The 24,206-nt window shown below is 36.9% G+C and overlaps 2 protein-coding genes across 2 annotated transcripts in view; one reads left to right on the top strand and one right to left on the bottom strand.

Annotated features, from left to right (window-relative positions):
• Nucleotides 1–24,206, top strand: part of LOC123563897 (voltage-dependent anion-selective channel protein 2-like) — a 372,548-nt gene that overhangs the window by 263,218 nt on the left and 85,124 nt on the right. The gene's annotated exons all lie outside the window — the stretch shown is intronic.
• Nucleotides 341–23,781, bottom strand: LOC123563895 (PHD finger-like domain-containing protein 5A). The gene is made up of 4 exons (XM_045357044.2): nt 23,666–23,781; nt 5,198–5,221; nt 2,445–2,611; nt 341–1,862 (listed from the first exon to the last, which is right to left on the bottom strand). Exons 1-4 carry the CDS (start codon nt 23,715–23,717, stop codon nt 1,773–1,775), a joined length of 333 nt encoding a protein of 110 aa, XP_045212979.1. The 5' UTR covers nt 23,718–23,781; the 3' UTR covers nt 341–1,772.

The following is a 24,206-nucleotide window of genomic DNA, read 5'->3' as shown; positions in this document are numbered from 1 at the left end:
GAATCATTATAATAGTGAATATTTACATGAGGATTCATTTTTGCGATATGTAGGGCCTTGCGAATATAGCGAAACTTTAACCCTCGTGAAAACTTCTGCTTTTACAGTAATTTGTCTGAGGGAAGACTTTGTCCTATATTCAGCACTCATCCATGATAGATAGAATATTTTATACATTTCCAAAGCTGTTGCAACAGATTTCACCTTACTTTTGCAAACCTTTTGTACAATCACACTGTACACAAGCTGTGCAAGTATGTATATAAAATAAAATAGCAAAAAACATGTTGGAGAATTTAACATGCATGTTATTTCAAACATATATGGCAAATAACACAAGTTTTAAAAGTAAGATTTATTTTCATACTGTCTTAAATATTTAGACAGTTGCACATAGAACATCACAATTACCATTTGTTATTTTGTCTCTAAAATTAGTTCCCAACAATGTATACCGTGAAATCGTTTAATTTCGTGCATACAACATTTAGTAGTTTGGCCGAAACAGAATATGAATTTGTGAATTCTAAGTTATGAAGATAAAATGAATGACATTATGTGCTTGTTGGGATTGAATGTCGTGGACAGACACAACCACATGACCCACAAATCTTTATCCCTCACGAATATTAAGGCTTTCACAGTATACATATATATGTATAATGTAAACATAATTCACATAATAACAATACAGCTATTACTGACAAGACAATATGTTAATTATTTTTGATGTTTAGGAATATTATTCCTTTATGATTTAATCTACAAATTTCAACCTAGCCCTGTTACATTCCCATTATTTAAAGAGAATGCATTTAAAAACAATAAAATCTTATCCTGAAGGGCATAAACAAGGACGTAATAAAACATCAAAAGCTAAATTTGAAGTGAAAGTAACAAAAGATAATTATGTAGACCCTTCTAATTTAAAGGGACATGCCTCCAGATTAATATCACAAAGTCAAAAAAGACATTTTAAATCTTCTTTAAAATAAGGCTAAAATCATGCCATTTTTACCACATTATTACTGCATGACTGATACCACCGGTAGTTTTTTTACGTATCTTTCACAAGAGCTAGAATAAGAGCTCACTATTCTAACTGAACTTATCCCTATGAAATGTAATTTTTTTTTTCAAATTTAAAAAATGACATAAACCTTGAAGCTGCCCTTTAATGAAATATCAAACCAGTGAACTTAGTAGTCATATTTCATGTATTTATGGCAAACATAAATTATTATTTGAGCCGTGCCATGAGAAAATCAACATAGTGGCTTTGCGACCAGCATGGATCCAGACCAGCCTGCGCATCCGCGCAGTCTGGTCAGGATCCATACTGTTCGCTTTCAAAGACTATTGTAATTAGAGAAGCCATTAGCGAACAGCATGGATCCTGACCAGACTGCGCGGATGCGCAGGCTGGTCTGGATCCATGCTGGTAGCAAAGCCACTATGTTGGTTTTCACATGGCACGGCTCATTTGTTTTTTGTTCCTCTCAAAATATCAACTGCACACGAAACTTAAATTCACCTTAAGTCAAAAGAGGTAAATTAGAGATTGAAAGTTTTGTAAGTCAGACCACATCACTAAAATGACTTGTCTCAGTTTTATGGGAACATTTCATTAAAATGGCCTGAGCACAACATTCATTTCTGCAGTCTCTTTTCCCTCTATTAGACAGTTTAATACAGTAAGCACACAGTTTAATTGCTGCCTCAATTGTTATGAAATTAAAATCACTGATGTAATGAACTTCAATGAATGCTGATCATCTCTTTTTGAATCCGTATTTCTTTCTCTCGTAAAACAAGTCTGTTTTTGCACTGCCGAGGTTGACGATTTTGGGACATCCATCTCTCTGTAAGACAAATAATATCACAGCTAGTTACTAAGGTCACATAATTATAGAAATTGCTGAAATCTGAAACTATGGAAACTGCAAAACACATCTATTATTGGTAATTTAAGTATATAGTTACATTTTGTCACGTCTTTATATCATACATTTGAGGAAGTTTATACATGCAATGGTGATGTCACTTTCAGTGCTACTATTTAACGCAGTACAGGGCAACCTCTGCAGGCTTTTTTTCTTCTACAGCTAGGGTTGTATATAGGCCTCTTCCTCTCAGAAAATATCATGCAGTTTTCCCCCAAAGTTGACTTTTGTAAAGACTGTTCTTCCCCTTTGCCAAATTACCAGAGTATATATTACTTGTATAATTTTCAGTTCTGCACTGAAGCTTGCTAATGAACAGATACTTTTTGAAAAAAGATTTCATCTGAGTTTATTTCTTATAAGCAACACTAAGTTGCTTCAAGCTAGAAAGCTATATATTACTGCATGCATTATCCAGTATGATAAAAGCTGAAATTTTGAACCCAATTTCACAAGTTATTTTAGAGCTCAATTCAGTGTTTGAATTTTTAAAAAGCTTACATCTTTTTCCATTATTGTACATTCTTTGCAGTAGTAAGCGTCTGACACGCCTGGTCCTCCACATATCACACAGCGACCTTGATACGAGCCGTAGTTACACTCGTCACAGATACGCACCAGAGTAGATGGACGCACGTATGAGTCACATATCACACACTTTCCATCACCTACAATACAGATCAAAAATATTTGTTATGTTAATTTTGGGTGGAGGGGTTGTTTAGTCTGACTAACCTCAAGTCTTGTGGCAACTTTCCAGCTTTCAACAGAGCAGGAAGACCCTACATGTCCGTCCAGACACTTGCCGGCACCTGGGCAGCACTACTGACCATCCGCAAGCTGACTGGGTTAAAGAATCTCATAAATGTCTATTTTTTCACTTTCAGCTCTTTGAAGTACTATGCAACTATCTATCTTATTACAGGCAATCATCGGAAACAATCAATCAACGAACGTACTCAATAATGTTCCATTCAAAAAATGTCTTTTAATGTTGAAAGACATAACAAGAGTTTATAGGAATTCTGAAACCCTGTTTGGCACATAAATTACACCCCTCATCATTTACCACAGCTATGTCAGAAAACTGCAGTAAAATAATCACCATCACACCCTGTGAAGATACCGACACAACCAATAGGAACAAAAATTGTTGAACAAACTTGTGTTTTAAAATATTTTTGTATATTTTACAGCTGCGTATAATGACATTTATATTTGACATTTGTTTTCAATGCAAAATATACTCATTCATAGGCCAAATGACATTTTTTTCATTATTTCCAAGTCTGTTCTCCACCGCTAAATTGCCGAAATAAACCATAATTTTGTCCAATTTTGGACCAATATGCTTTTGATTCAGTTTTTGTAATATTTTCAATTAATATACTATACTTTAAGTTTACAAAAAAACTGATATATATTTTATACATTTAGTAGCAATGATTAATTAGGCCATATATAACCCATGTCAAAAATATCTCAAAGCTTGGTGGAAAATAAAATGACATGCATTTAAACAATATATTAATCATATGCAACATTTTCCGAAGTCATTTATCAAATTGCAATAAATGAAACCAGAACACCATTCTTTTCCACTCTTCTCAACTAACTAGAAGGTACGTCATTTCCTTCATATAACATGGAATACCTTTTATTATTATCAGCTGCAACATGAACGAAGTGTAAAGCTTAAAAAAAAAAATTCTTTGTTTCCAGTATCCTGACCTACCCTGAATTTTTGGCCCAACCCTAAATGTTTATGGCCTTTGAGAATATTTTTTCAAGTGCAAACTCACTTTTTATGCTGTTAACATGGTCAATGATGTTACAAATCAACTTACTGATGCTCTAAAGTCATAACCCCCTTATTTGTATTCGCTTTTTGACACAAAATTAATTTCCAAATAGTCCCACTTAATAAAAAAAAAAATCCCCCCCCCAAAAAATTACCGGCCTACCTACCCTAATTTTTTTGAGCAGGTAACCGGAAAAAAATCAATTCTTTTTTAGGCCTATTCAATTCTTGCTGCATAGTAGCACATGCAATATGAAATATGACAGGTAATAATTTACCGTTATAAAACACGGGTGGTAAACGAGCAACCCAATTCCCGCCGGGAATACGCTTAAAATGGGTTGCGCGACTTCCGGTGCTGGTGTTGCACGTAAAAATAGACGAAATTGAGATATGTGAAGCCATGATTTTGCTTCGTATGAGACAAGAATATTTTTTCTCGAAAAAAGGAAAATGCTATTCGACACAAATATGATGAAACATCGTATATATAAAATATCTGGTTTGTAATTTATGATTCGGCTCTACTATCACAAAAACTCTGGCGACACGAAGTGTGAAAAAAGTATGAAATCAACAAAAATGGAAGTTTCTGACCTCATATACCTAATCTGAGGACATCTGATGCTTTTTATGACAACTCAACTGTTATATAGTAACGAATATCAAAATTATTTGCTTCAAATCCTGCTTACAGGGACATAATTGACAAAAAATCATCGGGAATGGGGTTGCGCACCGGGAATGGAGCTGCTCGTATACATCATAATGTATATAATGTATACGCGCAACTCCATTCCCAGGGCGCAACCCCATTCCCAATTGTTTTTTTGCCAATCTTTCCCCCTAAAGCAACATTTCGTTCCAGTGTATGTAATATTCATGACTGTTATACACGTGTTTGATCATTAGAAGCGTTACATTTCCAGAAAGAAGGCACAAGAGTTAGAAAATTTGCATTTTTATGATTCCAAACTTTTCTGACAGACCGAGCCAGCAGAGTTTTCATGATATCAGGGCTGATTCTTAAATTAATAATTTCGCATTTCAAACATATGATCTTTATTCATTTTTGTGTCGAATAGCATTTTGCTTTTTTCGAAAACACTCATAAATGTGTCATTATTTACAAAAACAAAAACCCACCTACCTCGATTTTGTATATATTGATGCGCAACACCAGTACCGGAAGTCGCGCAACCCATTTTAAGCGTATTCCCAATGGGAATAGGATTGCACGTTTACCACCCGTGTAAAAATGATATATTGATATGTACCAAAATGGGAAAAAAACTTACATCACAATGACTAAGTAGGAATTTTGTTTTTAAAAAAGAGGTGTTTAGTTTTTGAGTTAAATTTCTGTTAATAATATTTTCTTAAACATTTACACTTTTAATAAGTAAGAAATAAAATCTGTAAAACAGAAAATAATTCAAAGGCAGATACTTACATTTTTCACACAATCTACCAATCGCTGAAAAAGAAAGAAAAACATCTTTTTTAGTTAAATTATATAAAAGGGAGGTAAAACTAATATTGAATAGCATTATATTTCTGTTGATTTATTGTCCCTTTATTACATTCCAAGTATTCTAAACTAGACCTTACTTTGTAACAAGGCGACCTTTAACATCATGGCCATGATGAAATGCATCATTTTTTGTAATAATGGTGTAAGATTCAAATCTATTAAGATAATATAGAATTTTGTGCAGACTTAGTTTTACATAGAGTTTCAGAGCTCCAGATAAGATTTTAGGTTAAAGGGTATTTTACCCCCTAGTTTTTTTTTCAAAGGGTATTTTACTCCTAGATGTTTTTTCAAAAGGGTATTTTAGAATTCTAAATGGTTTTTCAGAATTCGAAATCATTTAAAAGGGTAATAATAATAACGGTTTGTATAATTTTCTGATATTCATGTGCTCCGCTGAAGTGCCTTTGTTGACCAATGCTGTTTTCCTGAATATTTTTGAGCCTTCATTCAAATAGTTTTAACATTTAGTTTAATGCATACATTACATCTTACACTACATCTTAATTTCAGTTACTGACCACTGCGATATATCAACAGCCAGTGATACTTTGACTGTTAATGTTTTTTTCAGAAACACCAACATGTATGTGCTTCGGCTCTTTCAACAGTTACCCATTATATATCATAGATCACGTGCTTAGCGATAGGCATTGTCCGAGTCATCTCCTGTCACACACTAATATACTTGAAGAAGAAAATGGCATTATTTTACAGTTTCAGTTTAGTTTCAGTTTATTAATCAAGTCAAGGCCCATAAGGGCATCTGACAACAATTATAACAATAACAGTTATAGTAACAAAATCAGAACAGCATGTAAAACATGACAAATTATTGCAGAAGTAACTGATAATGTGGAGGATGAAAACTATTTATCTGAAAGTAGACATAATTTTCTTACAGAAAACAGCCAGTTTTAACAAAGTATTCTTATTGTCATTGTTCATAAGGTTAGAAAATTTGACAGTATTTGGATATTTATAATAAAATTCATCTATATATTTTTTCCTATCAACACTGAAATATTTGCAATCAAAAAGATAATGAAATTCATCTCCTAAAATGTTACTGTTACACAAATGACAAGTTCTTTGTTCTCTTGCAATGTTTTCAAATCTACTTTCTCTATTGGCAACAAATGATTCATGCATCTGAATTTACAAAGTGAAATGCTAAGGTCAAAAGGTAAAAGCTGAAATATTTTTCAAATACAAATTCGTGTTTATACATTCTATAATTTAAACATTTGCTTGAGTTATTAACTGATAGTTCCAGTTTTGTATAAACTGATCTTTAATTCTAGTGTTAACAAGATTTTTGAAGGAGTTAAAAGAGTGAATCTTCTGATCAAACCAAAAATTAGATTACCAAGGAATCTAAACTATCTTTGACATAACAAACCAGTTAAATTTCTTGTTTTGCCTCTGAGACAGTGAGAGACAAGTTCTGTACAAAATATTACAAATTTTATCTTCCTTGGAGCTTATTACCTTACTCCAAAAGTTAACACTCTACATTTAATACGACTTGAAAGTGGTAAAATACCAAGATCACAATACAACATGTTATTAGGGGTACTTTGCTTCAAATTTAAAATAAGTTTTAAATATTTCAACTGAAATTTATCAACAATATCTAATTTTCAACCCCCTTACCTCTGAGCCATACAAGATAATAGGAGTAACCATGGTATCGAAAAGGTGCAATTGTAAATCAATAGGTAAAAACAATTTCCTGTATTTACTAATAACAGCAAACATAGCTTTGCGTGCTTGATCAACTAAATGAGCCTTAGTTCTACTGAACTTGCCATTGAATGAAAATTGAATACCTAAGTATGAGAAATGGTCAACAATTTCTAAAATATTACCCTCAAATTGAAATACTGGCGCATTACGCATACCTCTCTTATTTTTCCAAAATATGACAACTTTAGTCTTTGCGGTGTTAACCTTTAGCCCCCATGAGATGCAATACTCTGACATGGCATTAAGAGCTGACTGGAGGTCATTAGGGGTTTCTGCTAAGATGACTGTATCATCAGCATATAATAGCAAATATAACTTGATGAAAACCTCAACATCATTATCACTTAACATATGACTAACATTGTCAGATAATAACTGAAGACCATGAAATTTACTAGACATAAAGCTATTTAAATCATTCAAGAATAAAGAAAATAGAACAGGAGAGAGATTTTCACCCTGTCTAACTCCTGTATGACTCACAAAAAGTTCAGATAGAGTACTGTTTGATTTTACACAAGACTTCGCTTTATCATACATGTTGAGAATAATTTTAAAACATTTACAGTAAACCTCACTTATAAGGAACTCGGATATAAGGAATACTCGGTTATAAGGAACAGTTTTCAATTCCCCGATCTAATTCCTTCTTTATTCAATGTAAAAATCCTCGGTTATAGGGAACTCGGTTATAAGGAACACTCGGTTATAAGGAACACTTTTTCTAGTCCCAAAGTACGGAATTCAATGGAAAACCCCTCGGTTATAGCGAACAGACATAAAGAATAAAAATTATTGAAAACCAGAAATAAACAGTGAATCGCTGATGACGTCAGAGTAACGTTGGCATTTTCACGCGCTTTAATGCACATGAATAAACACAGCTTATTTCATTTCTATGATATTCACTGATACGATAAAAAGAAAATATATAATATCATTAACATTTACCAAATAAAAGACGATAGTAGACTTATATTTGCTCAAGATTACGTTCGAGAGCTTAGGTATTTCATGTTGACAACAGTGGACGAAAATCAGTAACGGTCACGAATAAATGTGCTAATTACGCGTCATTAACAATGGCAAACAGTCCAGTTTATCAAATTTCCAATTGTAAAAAATATAGCAGGTGCTAAAATGGACAACTGCAGAACTATAGGTATAATTTACACTTTAATCCGTATGTATGGCGCTGTTGTCTAGTCGTAATGCACTATATGTCATAAACACCCTACTTTAAGATTTTAATGGGTAGTCTAATTAAACATTTTTGTAATTAAAATTTGAACATTTTTTTGTATTAGTATTGATGCCTATTCACATAAAATGCAGTCGAGCAAGGTAAGGGGAGTAACTGCAACATATCTCATAGTCATAATGTAGCGCTCTCTAAAAAAAGAAGGTAGTAAAAAAGAAAATAGAAAAAAAACGACAAAAAATAAACACAAATTACGGTCATTCTTACCGACGTACATTTTGGCTTAGTTTAGGTTTAACGCTGTGTTTCAACACTATTTCAGTCATAAACATGCAGGCAGTTTACCTTATCATCTCTCCAGGAAAGGACCGGTAGATCTACTAGACTCGCAACATTGATTCATGGTCGGCCCGGAGTGTGAACACATAGCCCTTTTCAAACGTCAGTCAAATAGTGTTCGCTATGCAGATTGTGTTCGTTATACAAACCTCGGTTACAAGGAACTAGTTCGCTATACGGATATAAGGAACTTCGGTTATAAGGAACAATTTTTAGAGGTCCCAAGCTGTTCCTTATAAGCGAGGTTTACTGTACCATCAATATTGTAACTTAAAATCTTTCGCCATAGAGCAATACGATTGACCGAGTCGAAGGCTTTACGGTAATCCACAAAAGCACAGTACAGTTTTTTATTATTGACAAAATACATATCTATTAACATTTTTAAAGAAAATATATGATCAACAGTGCTATAATGTTTTCTAAATCCAGCCTGTTCTTCACACAATATGTTATTGGCATCTAAGAAGGTGTTTAACCTAGTGTTTAATAAAGATGTGAACAACTTTCCAAAACAGCTTAATATAGTTATGCCCCTGTAATTGTCGGGGTCATTAATGCTACCCTTATTCTTGTACAAAGGTAAAATAACACCTTTACTCCAGATATCGGGAAAAATACCCGAGTCCAAAATGATATTGAACAAACTACAAAATACTGATAACATACTAGGGTGAACATTTTTAAGGTACTCGTTCAAAATATTGTCAAATGTCGAAGACGCCTTGTTATTGCTTAATGCATTAATTGCCCTTCAAATTTCAGGTACTGAAAAAGGTTTGTTAAGCATTTCATTATAACCAGCATTAAATTCAAAATCAATACTATCAGGAATATCACCTGGGTTTTCAAAATCTGCATTTAAATTGCTAAAATGTTTGTAAAACACTTCACTAGAGATTTTTCGAATTGTAGATTTTTTTTCACCAGAATACTTGTTTAGAAGATTCCAATAGGATTTAGGATCAGTGTTCCTAAGGTTTCTAACTTTCTGTATAACCTTATCATTAAAATCTCTAAATTTTCTACTAATTTCTTTTTTGTATTTTTTACTGTTAATAACCATAGACTCTCTATTAAAAGCAGTCTTATTACGCCTATAAGTATTTCTACTTTTATAATAATCCTGTCTAAGTTTTTTACAATTATCATCAAACCAAGACTTATGAGGTTTAGAGGAATTTGTGTTCAAAAATACCTTTTTTCTTTTAATAAAATTACATTTCTTAGCAGCATTAATAATAATGTTTGTAACATCCTCAGTAATACTGTTAATGGTGTCATTACTATAAACCTTACTATCACTAAGATTCTCCATAACAGACAATACATCATTGATATCTTCTTGGTCAAAATTACCAACAAAATCATTTTTCATACTTCTATCCCAAGTATATTTAGTAAACTCTATAACATCGCTATTGATCTCTACATTTTCATCAACCTCATTAATATCAAAATACTCAACATTAATGCATAGCTCTAAAGTACAGTGTACATCAGATAATAAGGGATCAAAATCAACAACTTCAAAGTGACTAACTTTTGGAAAATTGACATCAGATAATAAAACATAATCTATAACACTACCACTAGTACATGTGTTTTTACCAACATACGCATCCGCACCACACCGACCATTAGCAATGCGTAAATTTGTAAATTTACACATTTCAATAAGACGGCGGCCATAATTATTACAAGAATTAGAGTCACTAGAAATATGATCTGTAGGAAAACCAAGGTCAATAAGATTGTTAAAACCAATTACATGTTTTGTATCAACATCAAATATATTATCAGTGACGTAATTATCTATGTCACAAAAATCTGATAGATCTTTACTCTTAGCATTTAGATCACCAAGAATACAAAAATTGCAGTTTTCATATTTTACATTAAAATCTAATATACTGTTTTCTAAGCTGTCAAACAAGTTTAACGAGCTGTAATGTGAATTCTCCGGAGGAATATAGACAACTCCAAAGATACATGTACTATTGTTAAATTTGAACCACAAACAATTTTCAGTAGAGTGATCAAGAAAAGTAATATTATTAATCAAAGAATTTTTGACAAATACACCTACCCCACCAGATTTTCGTTTGCAAATTTCTCTATTAATACTTCTAAAAGTATAGCCTTGTAAATTAACACTATCAAAGTTATCTAACTTTGTTTCTGCTATGCAACATATATCATATTTGTGTACAAATTCAAAAAAATCTGGTAATAGCAACTTAGAAGTTAATCCACAAACATTAATAAAAGAGATTTTGATAGTGCCACAGTGTGACAGTAAGGAATATACATGATCATGACCAACATGTGAAATATTATAAGATAAGGGATTACTATTGCCATAATCCTTATTACTGACCCGTAAAAGGTCATTTCCAGAGGAGTTACTATTTATAACTGAAGCAACAACAGAAACATTTGCAGAACAAGGAACATTATGAACTGGAACATTATACAAACTGGAGTAACTAGAGTCATTGATTAAATCATAACACAAATTAGAATGACTATCATCACTATCAAAGTCAGTACTCAAAGTACATGTTACACATGTACTCCCATCCTCCCCATCTTCCTAGGCTAGGCTGTTAAGTCCAAGAGAATCCAGATCAGGCACAACGTTAATCCTGAAAAGATCATCCGGTGATGAAATAATTACATGTTTTTTGTTATAAGTGCAATGAACATTTCCATTTACAGTATATACATTTGACACACCATTGCTCTCTTTCACAAGTTCCCTCAGTTTCATGCGAAGATTGGTCATGTCTTCAGTAATGAAGACCCCTTTGTAAATGGGTGAGTCCTTCAAGAACTTTTTCATCTTGAAAACTTCACTAACTTTATCACGCGAAACAAAACGAACAATTATCTGTTTATTTTTGCCAATAGGGTGACAAGTGCTGATATCCCTGATAGAGAATGTTTTCTGGATTGGCTGCAATGTTTCGTCAGACTGCTCTAGGGTAGAGTCATCATCGGCAGATACCATATCCTTCGACACTGTGCCCATGGCACCAGAACTTTCCACTTTTAGTTGAGCCATGTGGTTGAGCAGGTTAAGTACCTGCGGAGTGAGGGGTGCAGACTCATCATATGCCCATTTATGAATACGTATATTTTCACGCCTTGTGTACTGTTCTAGTTTATCGTTCTCGTAATGACTGACACGAACACTAGCTTTGAGCTTTTCAATATCAGTTTTAGATGCACACTTATCTATAGCATATCGTTTGCGTTTACTTTTATGAGACACCATTTTGTTTGTTGTACTCGATTACAAAAAGGATGTGCTTGATTTACGATAAAATTGGATTACGCACTTAAATCGAGTAAAATACGTATCCCGTTTTTTCAATGCGTATCAGTACGCGTAGGTTTGATTTTAAATGCGTTTTTTGTAAATTTCAAAACGTATTTACGCAAATACGCATCTTATCTGGAGCTCTGAGTTTTATTCAAATGTTAGGATTCCCACCATTCATTTCGGGTTTGGGGAGCGGGAAGTGGGGAAGGGCATTAATCCCCTGCATAAGAGAAATTGGATGTTTTTTAAAATTTATTTTAAGTCAGGGGTTTCAGTAAAATTCAGTTAACAACTAACACTTCTTAGTTCAATCTAACTCAAAGGAATGCTGTTTAGCTAACATGTCTGAGTAACTGCATAACACCAACATGGTATCTTCTTAGTAGCAATTGCCAAGCGCCATTCTGTTTTTGTTGGGTTGACTGTCACATTGACACAATTATAAATTCATAGGTTTTATAGTGACTTTCCAGCTTTTGATCGTGGAGGAAGACCCCAGGTGCCTCTCTGGGCGTTATTTTTATACGGGCAGGCAATTGGGTACAACCAGACGGCTTCCTCACATGGGGAATTTTATGCCCCAAGTAAAGCTTGAACCCACATCAGTGAGGGGCAAGTGGTTTGAAGACGGCCTCTGCCATCATTCTCCACTGACAAAATTAATAAGATTTATATACCATTAGACTAATGGCATTAGTCTGCTAAAATAAATTACATGGCAATTGCTTTATTATAATAGTATGAAATGTCAGATCATAAATCCTTTTTTCGCTACTGTTAACATGTGATTGTAATTTTGCAGACAAAACATAAGACAAAAGTAAAATGATCTTTTCCATCTCATTTGGCTTATAGGGATGGCTTATTTTATGATTGGATCCTTTAAAGATACCATCCTCCTAAGCCTTGTCTAGACAATGACAGCCAAAAGTTATCATGCTGCCATTAAACATCCTATCATTTGGTCTAAAAATACAGCTGTCATCAGCAGATCTACTCAAACCTCATAAAATGCCTATTTCTCATCAATTTAGACCTTTTCAACAATTTCTGAATTGCTACATAATATGAAATAAGGCACTGCCTCAATCAGGAATCGTTACAGTCCATCAGCTTGCCCAGAAATATGCGTTTATATCAATTTAAAGATAGATTTTGAAATAACAAGAGCTGTCTCCATAGGATGACACATGCCCCCTATGGCACTTTGAATGAATAGTTATGGCCGATGTTAGAGTTTAGGACCTTTGACCTACGGAGCTGGGTCTTGATAGCTACACGTCGTCTTACTGTGTCACACATTCATACGTAGTTATTTTAAAATCCATGCATGAATGAAAAGAGATATGGACCGGACACGCCCATCAATGCACTATCATGAAAAATGACCTTTAACGTCTAAGTGTGACCTTGACCTTTGAGCTATGGACCTGGGTCTTGCGCATGACACATCGTCTTACTGTGGTACACATTCATGCCAAGTTATTTGAAAATCCATCCATGGATGACAAAGATATGGACCGGACACGCCCATCAATGCACTATCCTTTAACGTCTAAGTGTGACCTTGACCTTTGAGCTACGGACCTGGGTCTTGCGCGCGACACGTCATCTTACTGTGGTACACATTCATGCCAAGTTATTTAAAATCCATCCATCGATGACAAAGATATGGACCGGACATGCCCATCAATGCACTATCCTTTAATGTCTAAGTGTGACCTTGACCTTTGTGCTACGGACCTGGGTCTTGCGTGCGACACGTCGTCTTACTGTGGTACACATTCATGCTAAGTTATTTGAAAATCCATCCATCGATGACAAAGATATGGACCGGACACGCCCATCAATCCACTATCCTTTAATGTCTAAGTGTGACCTTGACCTTTGAGCTACGGACCTGGGTCTTGCGCGCGACACGTCGTCTTACTGTGGTACACATTCATGCCAAGTTATTTGAAAATCCATCCATTGATGACAAAGATATGGACCGGACACGAAAATTGCGGACAGACGGTTCAAAAACTATATGCCTCCCTTCGGGGGCATAAAAAACAATACCCCCCATACATGTACTGATGTGCAAGACGTTGCGGTTCGAACAAGTTGTGTAGACGCTTATTACGCACAAGGAAAAAGCGTATTATTAAAAAAAATCTGAAGTGAGACACTCTGTGCACGTGCCGAAAGGACACAGTTTTTTAATTTGATAGTATATCTCATTCCGTATAATTCGCATGTTACCTTAGAGGGATTGATTCCGAATTACATCGCTTAGCAACGAAAATCAGTAGGATCAATTCCCTATTAAAAGTTACATCTTCCAAAATTATCTACTAGGTGGGTTGGTTGTCTGCTTATCAAGGACATAATTATGCTAGAATTCCCTGCATATTGGGGAAAATGACATTTTCAAGGGCCGATAACCCTTTTTCAACATTGGTGACCTATTATTTTTATTGCATATTTTTGTTTCTTAGATGATTGTCCGTCAATATCCAAAGTTTGAAGAAATTCTATTATTGGGAAAATTTTCGCCCCGAAAAGCAGAAAGGAGCTGTTATATATCAAATTAAAGGTTGCTCATATAGGCGATGTTTAACTATATATATATGAGCCGCACCATGAGAAAACCAACATAGTGCGTTTGCGACCAGCATGGATCCAGACCAGCCTGCGCATCCACAAAGTCTGGTCAGAATCCATGCTGTTCGCCAACGGTTTCTCTAATTGCAATAGGCTTTGAAAGCGAGCAGCATGGATCCTGACCAGACTGCGCGGATGCACAGGCTGGTCTGGATCCATGCTGGTCGCAAATGCACTATGCTGGTTTTCTCATGGTGTGGTTCATTTAATAAAGTCACAGTCCTCCAATCAAAAACCTGACCACCAAACTCTTATTTTACACTATCCGTAGTTAAAATGAGTAACGTGTAGGTCATGTTACCAAAATCATGAATAATGCAGAACCACGTAAAAGTAAGAAATAATCTTTTTTTTACTATTTAAAGCATGTCAATACATGGTATTTTTTTTTTGGTAACAGTGTGAGAAATATCCTTTAAGGATTTTAATTTTTCATTCATTGTTCTACTTAATGAACACATGTAGCAAAACTGGTGAATTAAAAGCAATGAAAAAAAAACAACAGTTTCTTTGAAGTATACAGTCCCAGCTGTTTATGGATTTGTGTTGACATATTATATATCATTTGTAAGGGACTGTCAAGTATTCCACTTGTAAAGGACTGTCATGACAAGTACTTCACTAACCAGCCCAATCACTTGAATTCTAGTCCATGGTTTTCAATTTTTTTTCCTTAAATTTTACTTAAAGAACAGAAATATGATCTATAGATATCATTTAGCATCAGATTCTGCATGCAAGTTCTACATAGGCAGCTGTTATGTTGTAACGATCATACAAGCCTCATGTTGTCAATACATTGACCCGAGGGATGTAAAGATATTTGTATTTGCTGTTTGTATCACCAATATGTATTGTTTATCAAAATACATTTTACATATCTTATCATTTTTTTTCCATTCAGTGTACAGCCCAAGAAATAATGGTGCAATGTGAAATTTGGTTACATTTTTCCCTTTGCCTTTTCTTTTACAATATTAATCACTTTGCTAGCAGACGCTTAAAAAATGTTTGAAATGAGTGCATTAAATTTTGATGCTAATATTTCCACTGATATTTATATAGAGATTTAGAAGACCTTAAAGTTGTTCCTGGATATGCAAGGGAGAATTAAATTAGTGAACATTAAGGAGAGTATAGACCCTTGAACCACAACCAGAAAACCCGTTGAACAGGCAGACCTGTCAAAAAAATAGCCAGGTCTGACGTGGGGAATTCGAGTGTCAGACCATATGTCCGATACAGTATGGAGCAAATCCAGGTGTTCCACATGGCCCATTCCCAATGCCATTTTTTTCCAGTTTGGAGCCAAAAAATCCCAATCCAAAGAAAAAATTCCAATGATTTTTTATCATTCAAAGAAAATTCTTACAGTAGAGTAAATTTTGTCCGCTAAAGAAATCGCACAAATAGCTGGAAAATCCATCCTGTTACTATTTTTTAGTTCACTGATTTGAAATTCATTTGAATGTCTACCAGTAAGACTTGAAAATAGTTTTAAACTAATAGAAATTTATAAGTAAATGTTAAAACTTCATATTTTAATTGAATTGTTGATACTTTTTCCTAATTTTGACAATTGACTCAATTTAACCAGGGGCATTTTCCCCCAAAACCTTAGAAAAAGCCCTAGTCAGTTTTAACAACATTTACTGCCTAATTCAGTGTTTTTACAACACAATTTTCTTATAAATGCACCTGTTCATTTTTCATCTGACTGTTTTTGTTTACTCTTTACAACATGTTTTCATTCAGACTAGTCTTCATTTGGTCAGATGGGTTATAGTGGCCTAACTGGGTCGTCTGACCAAATGTTAAACAAGTCTTGAAACTCTTTTGCCATGACTGAGATACAATAACAATGTTCATTGAAATTATCTTTCTAACTTCCTGTTTCTGTTGCATCAATAAAGGCAGAAAGACAATGTATGCCACAATACTTAGTGAGTACATGATTGTACAGTTCATTGTGCAATAATCAACATGTTGCATGTACAACTGACACAGCCATACTCTATCTTCCATTTAGTCAAACCCCTGCTGGGGACCTAGACTTTGCGCATCAACTAGCAAGAATGTTCAAAGAGTAAAAAAAGTAGTGGTAAAAAGCAAGAAGGAGAATGGTTAAAAACAGGGCAGGTGTATTTAAGGTGAGATGTGCTCAATCTGGCTTACAGCCTGACTGAACACTGGCCCAGACGAGTTGACAACATCTGAGGGCAAGGCATCCCAATGATATACTGTACGAGGGAAGAATGAAAGTTTATGATAGATGAGGGTGATACTTGAACGAATACCTGGGAATGAGCGGTTCTGGAAGATCTAGTATTGGGTGTCAGGTAGTCCGGTAGTGGGATGGCGACCTGGTTATGCAAGATGTTATAAAACATAACCAAGCGCTGGTCAATGCGACGGAGTGCAAGGTGTCGCCAATTTAGGGAAGTCAGCATGTTGTCTACACTGGATGTACGGCCGTAATCATGCTTGGCCCAGCGTGCAGCCCTGCGCTGCACAGACTCAAGCTGATCAATCAGAGTATCAGAGTGGGGGGGACCACACAGTGGAACTGTACTCCAGCTGGGGCCATATGAGTGTTTTGTATGCCTGTGATTTTAACCCTTCTGAGTGCACTTTGATGTTACGTCTTAGAAAACCCAATGTTTGATTTGCTTTTTTGGTGATGTTGTCAATGTGGTCATTCCATGTAAGGTTATGTGATATAGTTATGCCAAGGTATTTTGCAGATGGTACTGTTTGTAAGATGGTTTTGTGTAAAAGGTACTGTGTTGGTATAGGTGTTTTACACTTAGTGATCTGTAATACTTGGCATTTAGATGGATTGCATTTCATGTCCCATTTTGTTTCCCAGAGTTCCAGTTGCTGTAAGTCTTGTTGTAGTAGGCTTGAATGGGAAGAGACAGTCAGAGAAAGGTAGATAGCCGTGTCATCGGCAAAGAGTTGAACTTTAGAGTGTTTATCAAAGTCAGATAGACCGTTGATATAGATAAGAAATAAGACAAGAGAGGCCCGAGGACCGAACCCTGGGGAACACCTGAGGAGACTGGTATGGTGCCTGATGTGGACCCATTAACTACCACTGACTGTGACCTGTTATCAAGGAAAGCTTTAATCCATTTAAAAGTTTGACCCCTTACACCACAGAAATGCAGCTTGTAGAGTAGTCTTTCATGGCTGACCATATCGAACGCCTTTGAAAAGTCAAGGAGTATGAGGTCAACTTGACTTTTCAGGTTCAATTGAAGGATATCTTCTACTAACATTAGTAACAGAGTTTGACAAGACCTCTTTTCTCGGAAACCATGCTTCAATTCATAGAACATATTGTTCTTTGTGAAGTGTTTTGTTACGCTAGAGGATACAATGTGTTCCAGGGTTTTACACAAGATACAGGTAAGACAGATTGGGCGATAGTTGGCTGGGTCTGACCTAGAGCCTTTCTTAAAGATGGGAGTGACATTCGCCATTTTCCATATATCTGGCAGAGAACTGGACTGCAGGGATTTTTGGAAGAGTTTTGTAAGGATAGGGGAGATCTCTTGGCTAATATTCATAGTATGACCGGTCTTATTTGGTCGGGCCCTGCAGCTTTATGGGGATTAAGGCTGCTAAGAAGTTTTTTGATACCTTGTGTTGAAATTTCAATATCAGGCATAGGTTTGTGTGGGCTGTACGTTTCTTTTCTTGGGATCTCTTTTACCTGTATCTGCGATATACTGGACCTTCATATCAGCCAAAGATCTCAGAGAGAGAGGAGATTCTGAAGTAAAAACTAACTGAAATTGCTTATTCAGTACTGTGGCTTTGTCAGGGTCCTGTGTGTGAAGTTTGTTGAGTGTGTCAATGCCAGTGGAATCTTGTTTTGAGTGCTTGAGAAGGCTGTATAATTTCTTGGTATTTGGTCTGTTAAGTTTTGCTTGCGTTTGATCAGTTTCTACTTTCACATTAAGGATATCTACAAGGTACTCTTCATATGCTAATTTAGTTTCTTTCCTACATTGATGTTTGCGACTCAGGTAAGTTTCCTTGGGAATTTTGTTTGTCTTATATTTCCTACTTAAAGGCGTTAACCTGTCTTCTGTAGAGTCGTTTTAGGTTAACCTTGATCCAAGGGAATTTATCTTTGGTTGATGACATTTTAGACGGGATAAATTTCTTAATTCCAAAGAGATTCTACTGATAAATTTTCATAAGAGTTTGACTTTGTAAGCCTTATAGGGAGTTGTGGAGTTCTGATACATGTGACCTAAGATCATCCCTTTTTATAGAGGTGGATTTGTCTAGGTTTTTGGGGCTTTCTTTAGACAAAAAAAAACGCAAGCTGTCTATCTATGTATATCGGTACAACCAACAATCGATTTCCGATTATGACTGGTCGGCAACTAACTGTCTGTAGTGCTCGCGTACGGTCTGGTACGGCCTACGGGGCGATAGCCTGAACCCGGAACACAGCAAGAGTGATTTCCCTTGGCGCGGGCAGCACGAAAAGACGTTGCTGGTGTTGCTAGACAATATTATTTGGCTATTGTCCCAAACAGCATAAAGTACAGACTGATTCCACCTGGTAAGTTTCCCACAGTTACAATATTGGTGGCAGCGGTTCATTTTGAGCCCATATTTCGCCGACCAATAAATCGCTACCGAACTTCTATTTTTAGGCTTGGCCAACTTGCCAGTCTAAAAACGGTTGTGACTTGTGTTGGAAAAAGGACCGGGTGAGGCGTAATTGAATTTAGTCGATTACGTTCTAGGTCTAAAACACTTATTTAAGTGTAATAGGTTGAATAATTGAAAAATTATTCGACATTTCCAGACAGTTTGTTGGGACTTATACAATCGGAAATCCCTATAGTTGGCATTGTAGTATACCTTGGTTGAAGTTTAAGGATCCTTAAAAGAAATTTTTTTGGATCATTCTGGAATTGAAATAATTAAATTTATTTCTGATTTTGTTGTTGTTATTTTGATTTTTATCAAAGATGTCACAACAAAAGAGTCCAGAAGGTAAGTCAGTTACATCTGGTAATTAGTGCACAAGTGGTTTCAATTAATTTGCTACCCTTGAGCAATTGAGAATGATACCTGGAATTAATACAAAAATTGCCAGTGCAATTTTGTTGGTGCGTGAGGCAACGGGGAACAAAACCCCCGGAAGTCTTGTCCATGCTGTGTCGTAAGAAATTTACAGAGTCTGAGCTGGGTCAAATTGATTTTACCCAGAATAAACTATGGCCACTTCAGGACAGTGATAAGGAGCCTGAGGCTAGAAAAGAGCCTTGTGCTTGGTCACATTTTTAAGACCGGAAATACTCTAGCTAGGCCTGGGGACTTGATCCCCCCTAGACCAGAATGCATGCTGTATTTCTGGTATGCACAAGCCATTATTGAAAACTCCAGCTGAATTTCCTTGGGACACCAGCATCGGGCAGGAATAAGGTATCGTTACCAGAAACGAAACTGAATTTAAACCCTTGGTGAAGGTAGCACTCCTTTTGGTGATGATGGTAATGCCAAAGCAAGTAGACCATCATCAGATGGGGGAGTGGGAGCCGACTATAGTCAGCTGGCAAAGAAATTAAGTTCTTTGCAAAAGCATTTGGCATTTGATGGTAAGGGCAGCTGGGAAGCTTTTGATTTAAAGTTTTCCAGATATGCTGAGGCATGCGGATGGTCAGATGCTGAGAAATTTGAGGGCTTGTGCTGGTGTCTTACTGGCAAAGCTATGGACTATTATGTACTGATACATGATAGTGGTGAGGTGAACTCTTACCGGGTTTACATAGTAAGCTTGAGGCGCGGTTTGGTGAGCACGAGTTGCCAGCTGCGGCTCAATTGCAATTTCAACAGGCTTGCCAGGAAGAGGGCGAGTCGTTAGATGATTTTGCAGACCGGCTTTTGACACTTGCAGCAAGAGCATTCAGAGGCCTGCCAGATTCATTTATGACTAATCAAGTCATAAGTCGTTTCTGTCAGGGCCTGTTAGATAAGGATGCAGGTATTCATATGTTTATGCTTGATCCTACGAGTATCCAACAGGCCAAGCAGGTAGTCCGTAAATACCAACAGGCACACATGGCTATATTTGGTATGTCAAAGCACCAACCTAAGCCGTTCGAAGAGGAGGAATGGTGCGAAGAGGAGGAACGTATTTTGCAGTGGGAGAAATGGCCGGTAGCCACAAGGGGCACCAGATAATAGGACTGTCATTGAAGCACTTAAGCAATTAGAGCTTAAATTTGATGAAGTCATGACAGTCAGATCCAGTAGAGGTGAATCTGGTGAACTACCTAGAGGCTTTATAAAAGCAAAATCTGTTTTATGCTTTGACAGGCAAACTTCTGTTGTGTGGCGGGGAGAGTGGATCAGAGCTTTTGAAGTTTTGATAAGAGGCTCTGATGCAACCGCCTGGGTTAGCCTTGCTGATGGGGATGGATGAGTTTATGCTTTACACCAATGCATGGAATAAATAGATCAGTGCATGGGTACCATAGGCCCAGGTCGGCAAGGAAAAGGTCATTGCATATGGTAATTATGGTAGTTTCTTTATTTGGTAGACTTCATTGTACGGAATGACCACTCAAGTTTGAGGTGGTTCATGGGGTTCCAAGAGCTCAAGGTTAACTGGTGGGGACAGTGGCCGGAGGAGCTTTTCTCGGTTGAATATTGTGCTGCAGCACGGGGTAGGTCGTGAGCATGATAAAGCTAAGGCAATGTCTTGAATGCTGGTTGGAGGCATTGCAATGAGTATCATGCTGGGACACGACTGGAGCAGTTACCTTGTGGCAGGTGTAATTACTGTTAAGAAGACAACGAAAGTTGGGGTCCTTAAACCTTGTAGACGACGCAGTGCCGTTGGTCATAGGGGACACCACACCGAAGCTTCCATCATAGAGCGTTTGAGGGACCTAGGACCAACAAGGGCATGGGTACGACTGTCTACGGGTTTCTTGATGTAGACGACGCAGTGCCGTTGGTAAAGGGGTTACCTGGAGGTTACATCACAGAGCATCCAGGGAACCTGAGACCAACATTGGCATGGGTACGACTGTCTACGGGTATCAGGATGGAACCACAGATGACACTGAGGGTAAGAGTGGCAAGCCAATCCTTACAATAGTAGTCTCAGATGCGGGATGACCCTTCTGAGAAAAATAGCCTACCAGATGCTGGTATGGATTTAGACTACTGTGAGGTAGTAAGCTTCTTTGTGGCAGATATGTTTAAACATGCTGTTGTAAACATGAACATGGGTGACCACAAGGAGGGTTGTGACTGAGGCTGTTTAGGGCCTCGGTAATCGGTAATACAGTCACGTTGGACAGTCAGTTCAGTGCCTACTGTAGGACAACCAAGTTCACAGTCTGAGGTCCTTTCCCCTGGAAAGGACAACTAAAGACTTGCCGTGCTTAAGGGTGCGACAGGTACCTCTGACTCTACAAGGGGTTGGGGTCTAGCCTTCAGAATTCCATCTTGGTACCGGATCTAGGAGCTCTGAGGGATAAAATTGGACTGTGTAGTTGGTGGTTCTTAGTGGTGGAGCTGAGTGAAGTGTTGAAACAGGATGAGAAATTTCTGTTTGTTTTGGATGGTAACGAGGTAGGACAGATCAGGCATGGTCCGATCTGTTTCGTGCCAGTCAAGCGGCTGAGTCAAATCGGGTAAAACAAGGAGCGGTTTTTCTGTTAGATTGTGTTTTATGTTAGTGTGACTAAGGTCAAGATGGCATTCATCTTGGTATGCTGAAAAGTCTGAAGGAGGAAGCTATTTGAACTCAGTCGTGGCTTAACTTCTTTGGGACATCGGACTAAGAAAACAGATTAGTCCGGTGAAGCTCGTCCTAGAGACCCTTGACGAGGAACGTATGGCCTCACACAGTTTTACTAGGATAGGGCAGGCACCACAAGGCCCTGTCACAGAGGAGACTTGAGCTCTGCTTGGACTAGCAGTAAGGTTACCCAGGCCCCCACTGTTAGGCAAAGCTCAGGTAGAGGCAACTGTGTGAGGTAGAGTCAGCCGCCTGTTTGACTAAGGTTGTTTTATGGTAAGTGTTCGGCTGCTGACCATTCTTGGAGTAGGAACAGCTCTTATGATAGCATTGACTATCTATAGAAGAACTGAGTCTGTTTAAGCCATAGGGGCTGATCCCGGTGCACTATGGATGCGGAGATCCATGGTCGCCGGTAGCGGTGGTATTGTGGCTAAAGTGACACAATACTAGTACTGGTTAAACCAGGAACATCTCATATTTATGAGCAAGAGACCATGGTATACTTCCATGGTCTAAGGGACCATGGTATATCTCCATGGTCTAAGACACCATGGTCTACTTCCATGGTGTAGGGACTACCTCCTTTCAATAGGACGGGGAGGAGTGTAGTGCTCGCGTACGGTCTGGTACGGCCTACGGGGCGATAGCCTGAACCCGGAACACAGCAAGAGTGATTTCCTTGGCGCGGGCAGCACGAAAAGACGTTGCTGGTGTTGCTAGACAATATTATTTGGCTATTGTCCCAAACAGCATAAAGTACAGACTGATTCCACCTGGTAAGTTTCCCACAGTTACAATATGTCTGAAACTATGCAAGTCGAAAATGATCCAAAACATGATTTCAGTAGTGTTGTGTTTTGTCAACCATGATAACAGAATTGGGCCAAACTTCCAATATCTGACTTTCCGGATTGCCCTCTCTTTAATTCAGCACTCATACAGACCAGACTTGTTCATCAGATCTGAGTTAATCTGCTGATTTCAGGTATGAAATAGTTACACAAAGCAGAAATTGGGATGCTTTAGTTAAATTAGTAGTTTTTTTAAAAATTAGTCCATGGCAGAAATGTGTATTTTGGGTTAAATGACTAGGAATTTTGAATTTTACAAATAACTAACCATTTGTTCTCCTCACAAGACTTCAGTCTGAAAGGTACGTTTTCAAACGTACATATGCCATTCCCCACCCACACAAAAATAACGGAAAGTTAAAATATCAGAATAAATTCTAGTCAAACGAAGAAATAATGTGTCTACAAATTAACTCTGCAATAATGAGTTAAACATTCATTAGCAGAATCTATCAACGTTTATTCTTTTCTTGCAGTAAATACCTACCAACACCAGGTTGCTTTCGGCAAAAAATTAAATCTGGGTGATGTTTCGCCATGTTGGGAATAGATTAATATTTGAACCGACAGGATGTCGTTGTCATCTCACTATATATAATCAAAGAACTGTTTCTCCATACATCCATCGATCCATACCGTTTTACAAACCCAGCTTACAGTATACCCATGGAACCAGACACTGAGTAAAACAAATGAAAACAGATAATAATAAATGGCAACTTCACATATAATATTATTTACTGCAGCCTATATTTCTTGTCCAGGCCGAAGATCAACCAGTGTAATTTGCTTTCGATATGTATTCACCATCTGTATCTGTAGTTTTGACTTGACTTGACTTGAGTTTTATGTAGATGGACCACTTTGGTATAAATCCTATGGATGACTCTAATCAAATTTTTGAAGGGATGCCTTGAAACCCTAAACTTTGTTCACATGCACAATTCTATCATCCAAATGGTTCCACAAGTGTTTCCACGAGAAAAGACTTTTTATTGACCATCATTCAGTTTATAGTGTATGTCAAG

Source organism: Mercenaria mercenaria, chromosome 2 (genome assembly GCF_021730395.1).
Source record: "Mercenaria mercenaria strain notata chromosome 2, MADL_Memer_1, whole genome shotgun sequence".
In the NCBI taxonomy this organism is placed as follows: Eukaryota; Metazoa; Mollusca; class Bivalvia; order Venerida; family Veneridae; genus Mercenaria; species Mercenaria mercenaria.
Note: the sequence above shows the minus strand (reverse complement) of the source record. Positions and strands in the feature narration are given on the sequence as shown.

Coding starts and splice junctions, on each gene's coding strand:
- LOC123563895 (XM_045357044.2), bottom strand. CDS start 23,717: ATGGCGAAACATCACCCAGATTTAATTTTTTGCCGAAAGCAACCTGGT. Junction 5,222..23,665: donor CCGAAAGCAACCTGGTGTTG/GTAGGTATTTAC, acceptor TTTCTTTTTCAG/CGATTGGTAGATTGTGTGAA. Junction 1,863..2,444: donor GTACAATAATGGAAAAAGAT/GTAAGCTTTTTA, acceptor TTTGTCTTACAG/AGAGATGGATGTCCCAAAAT.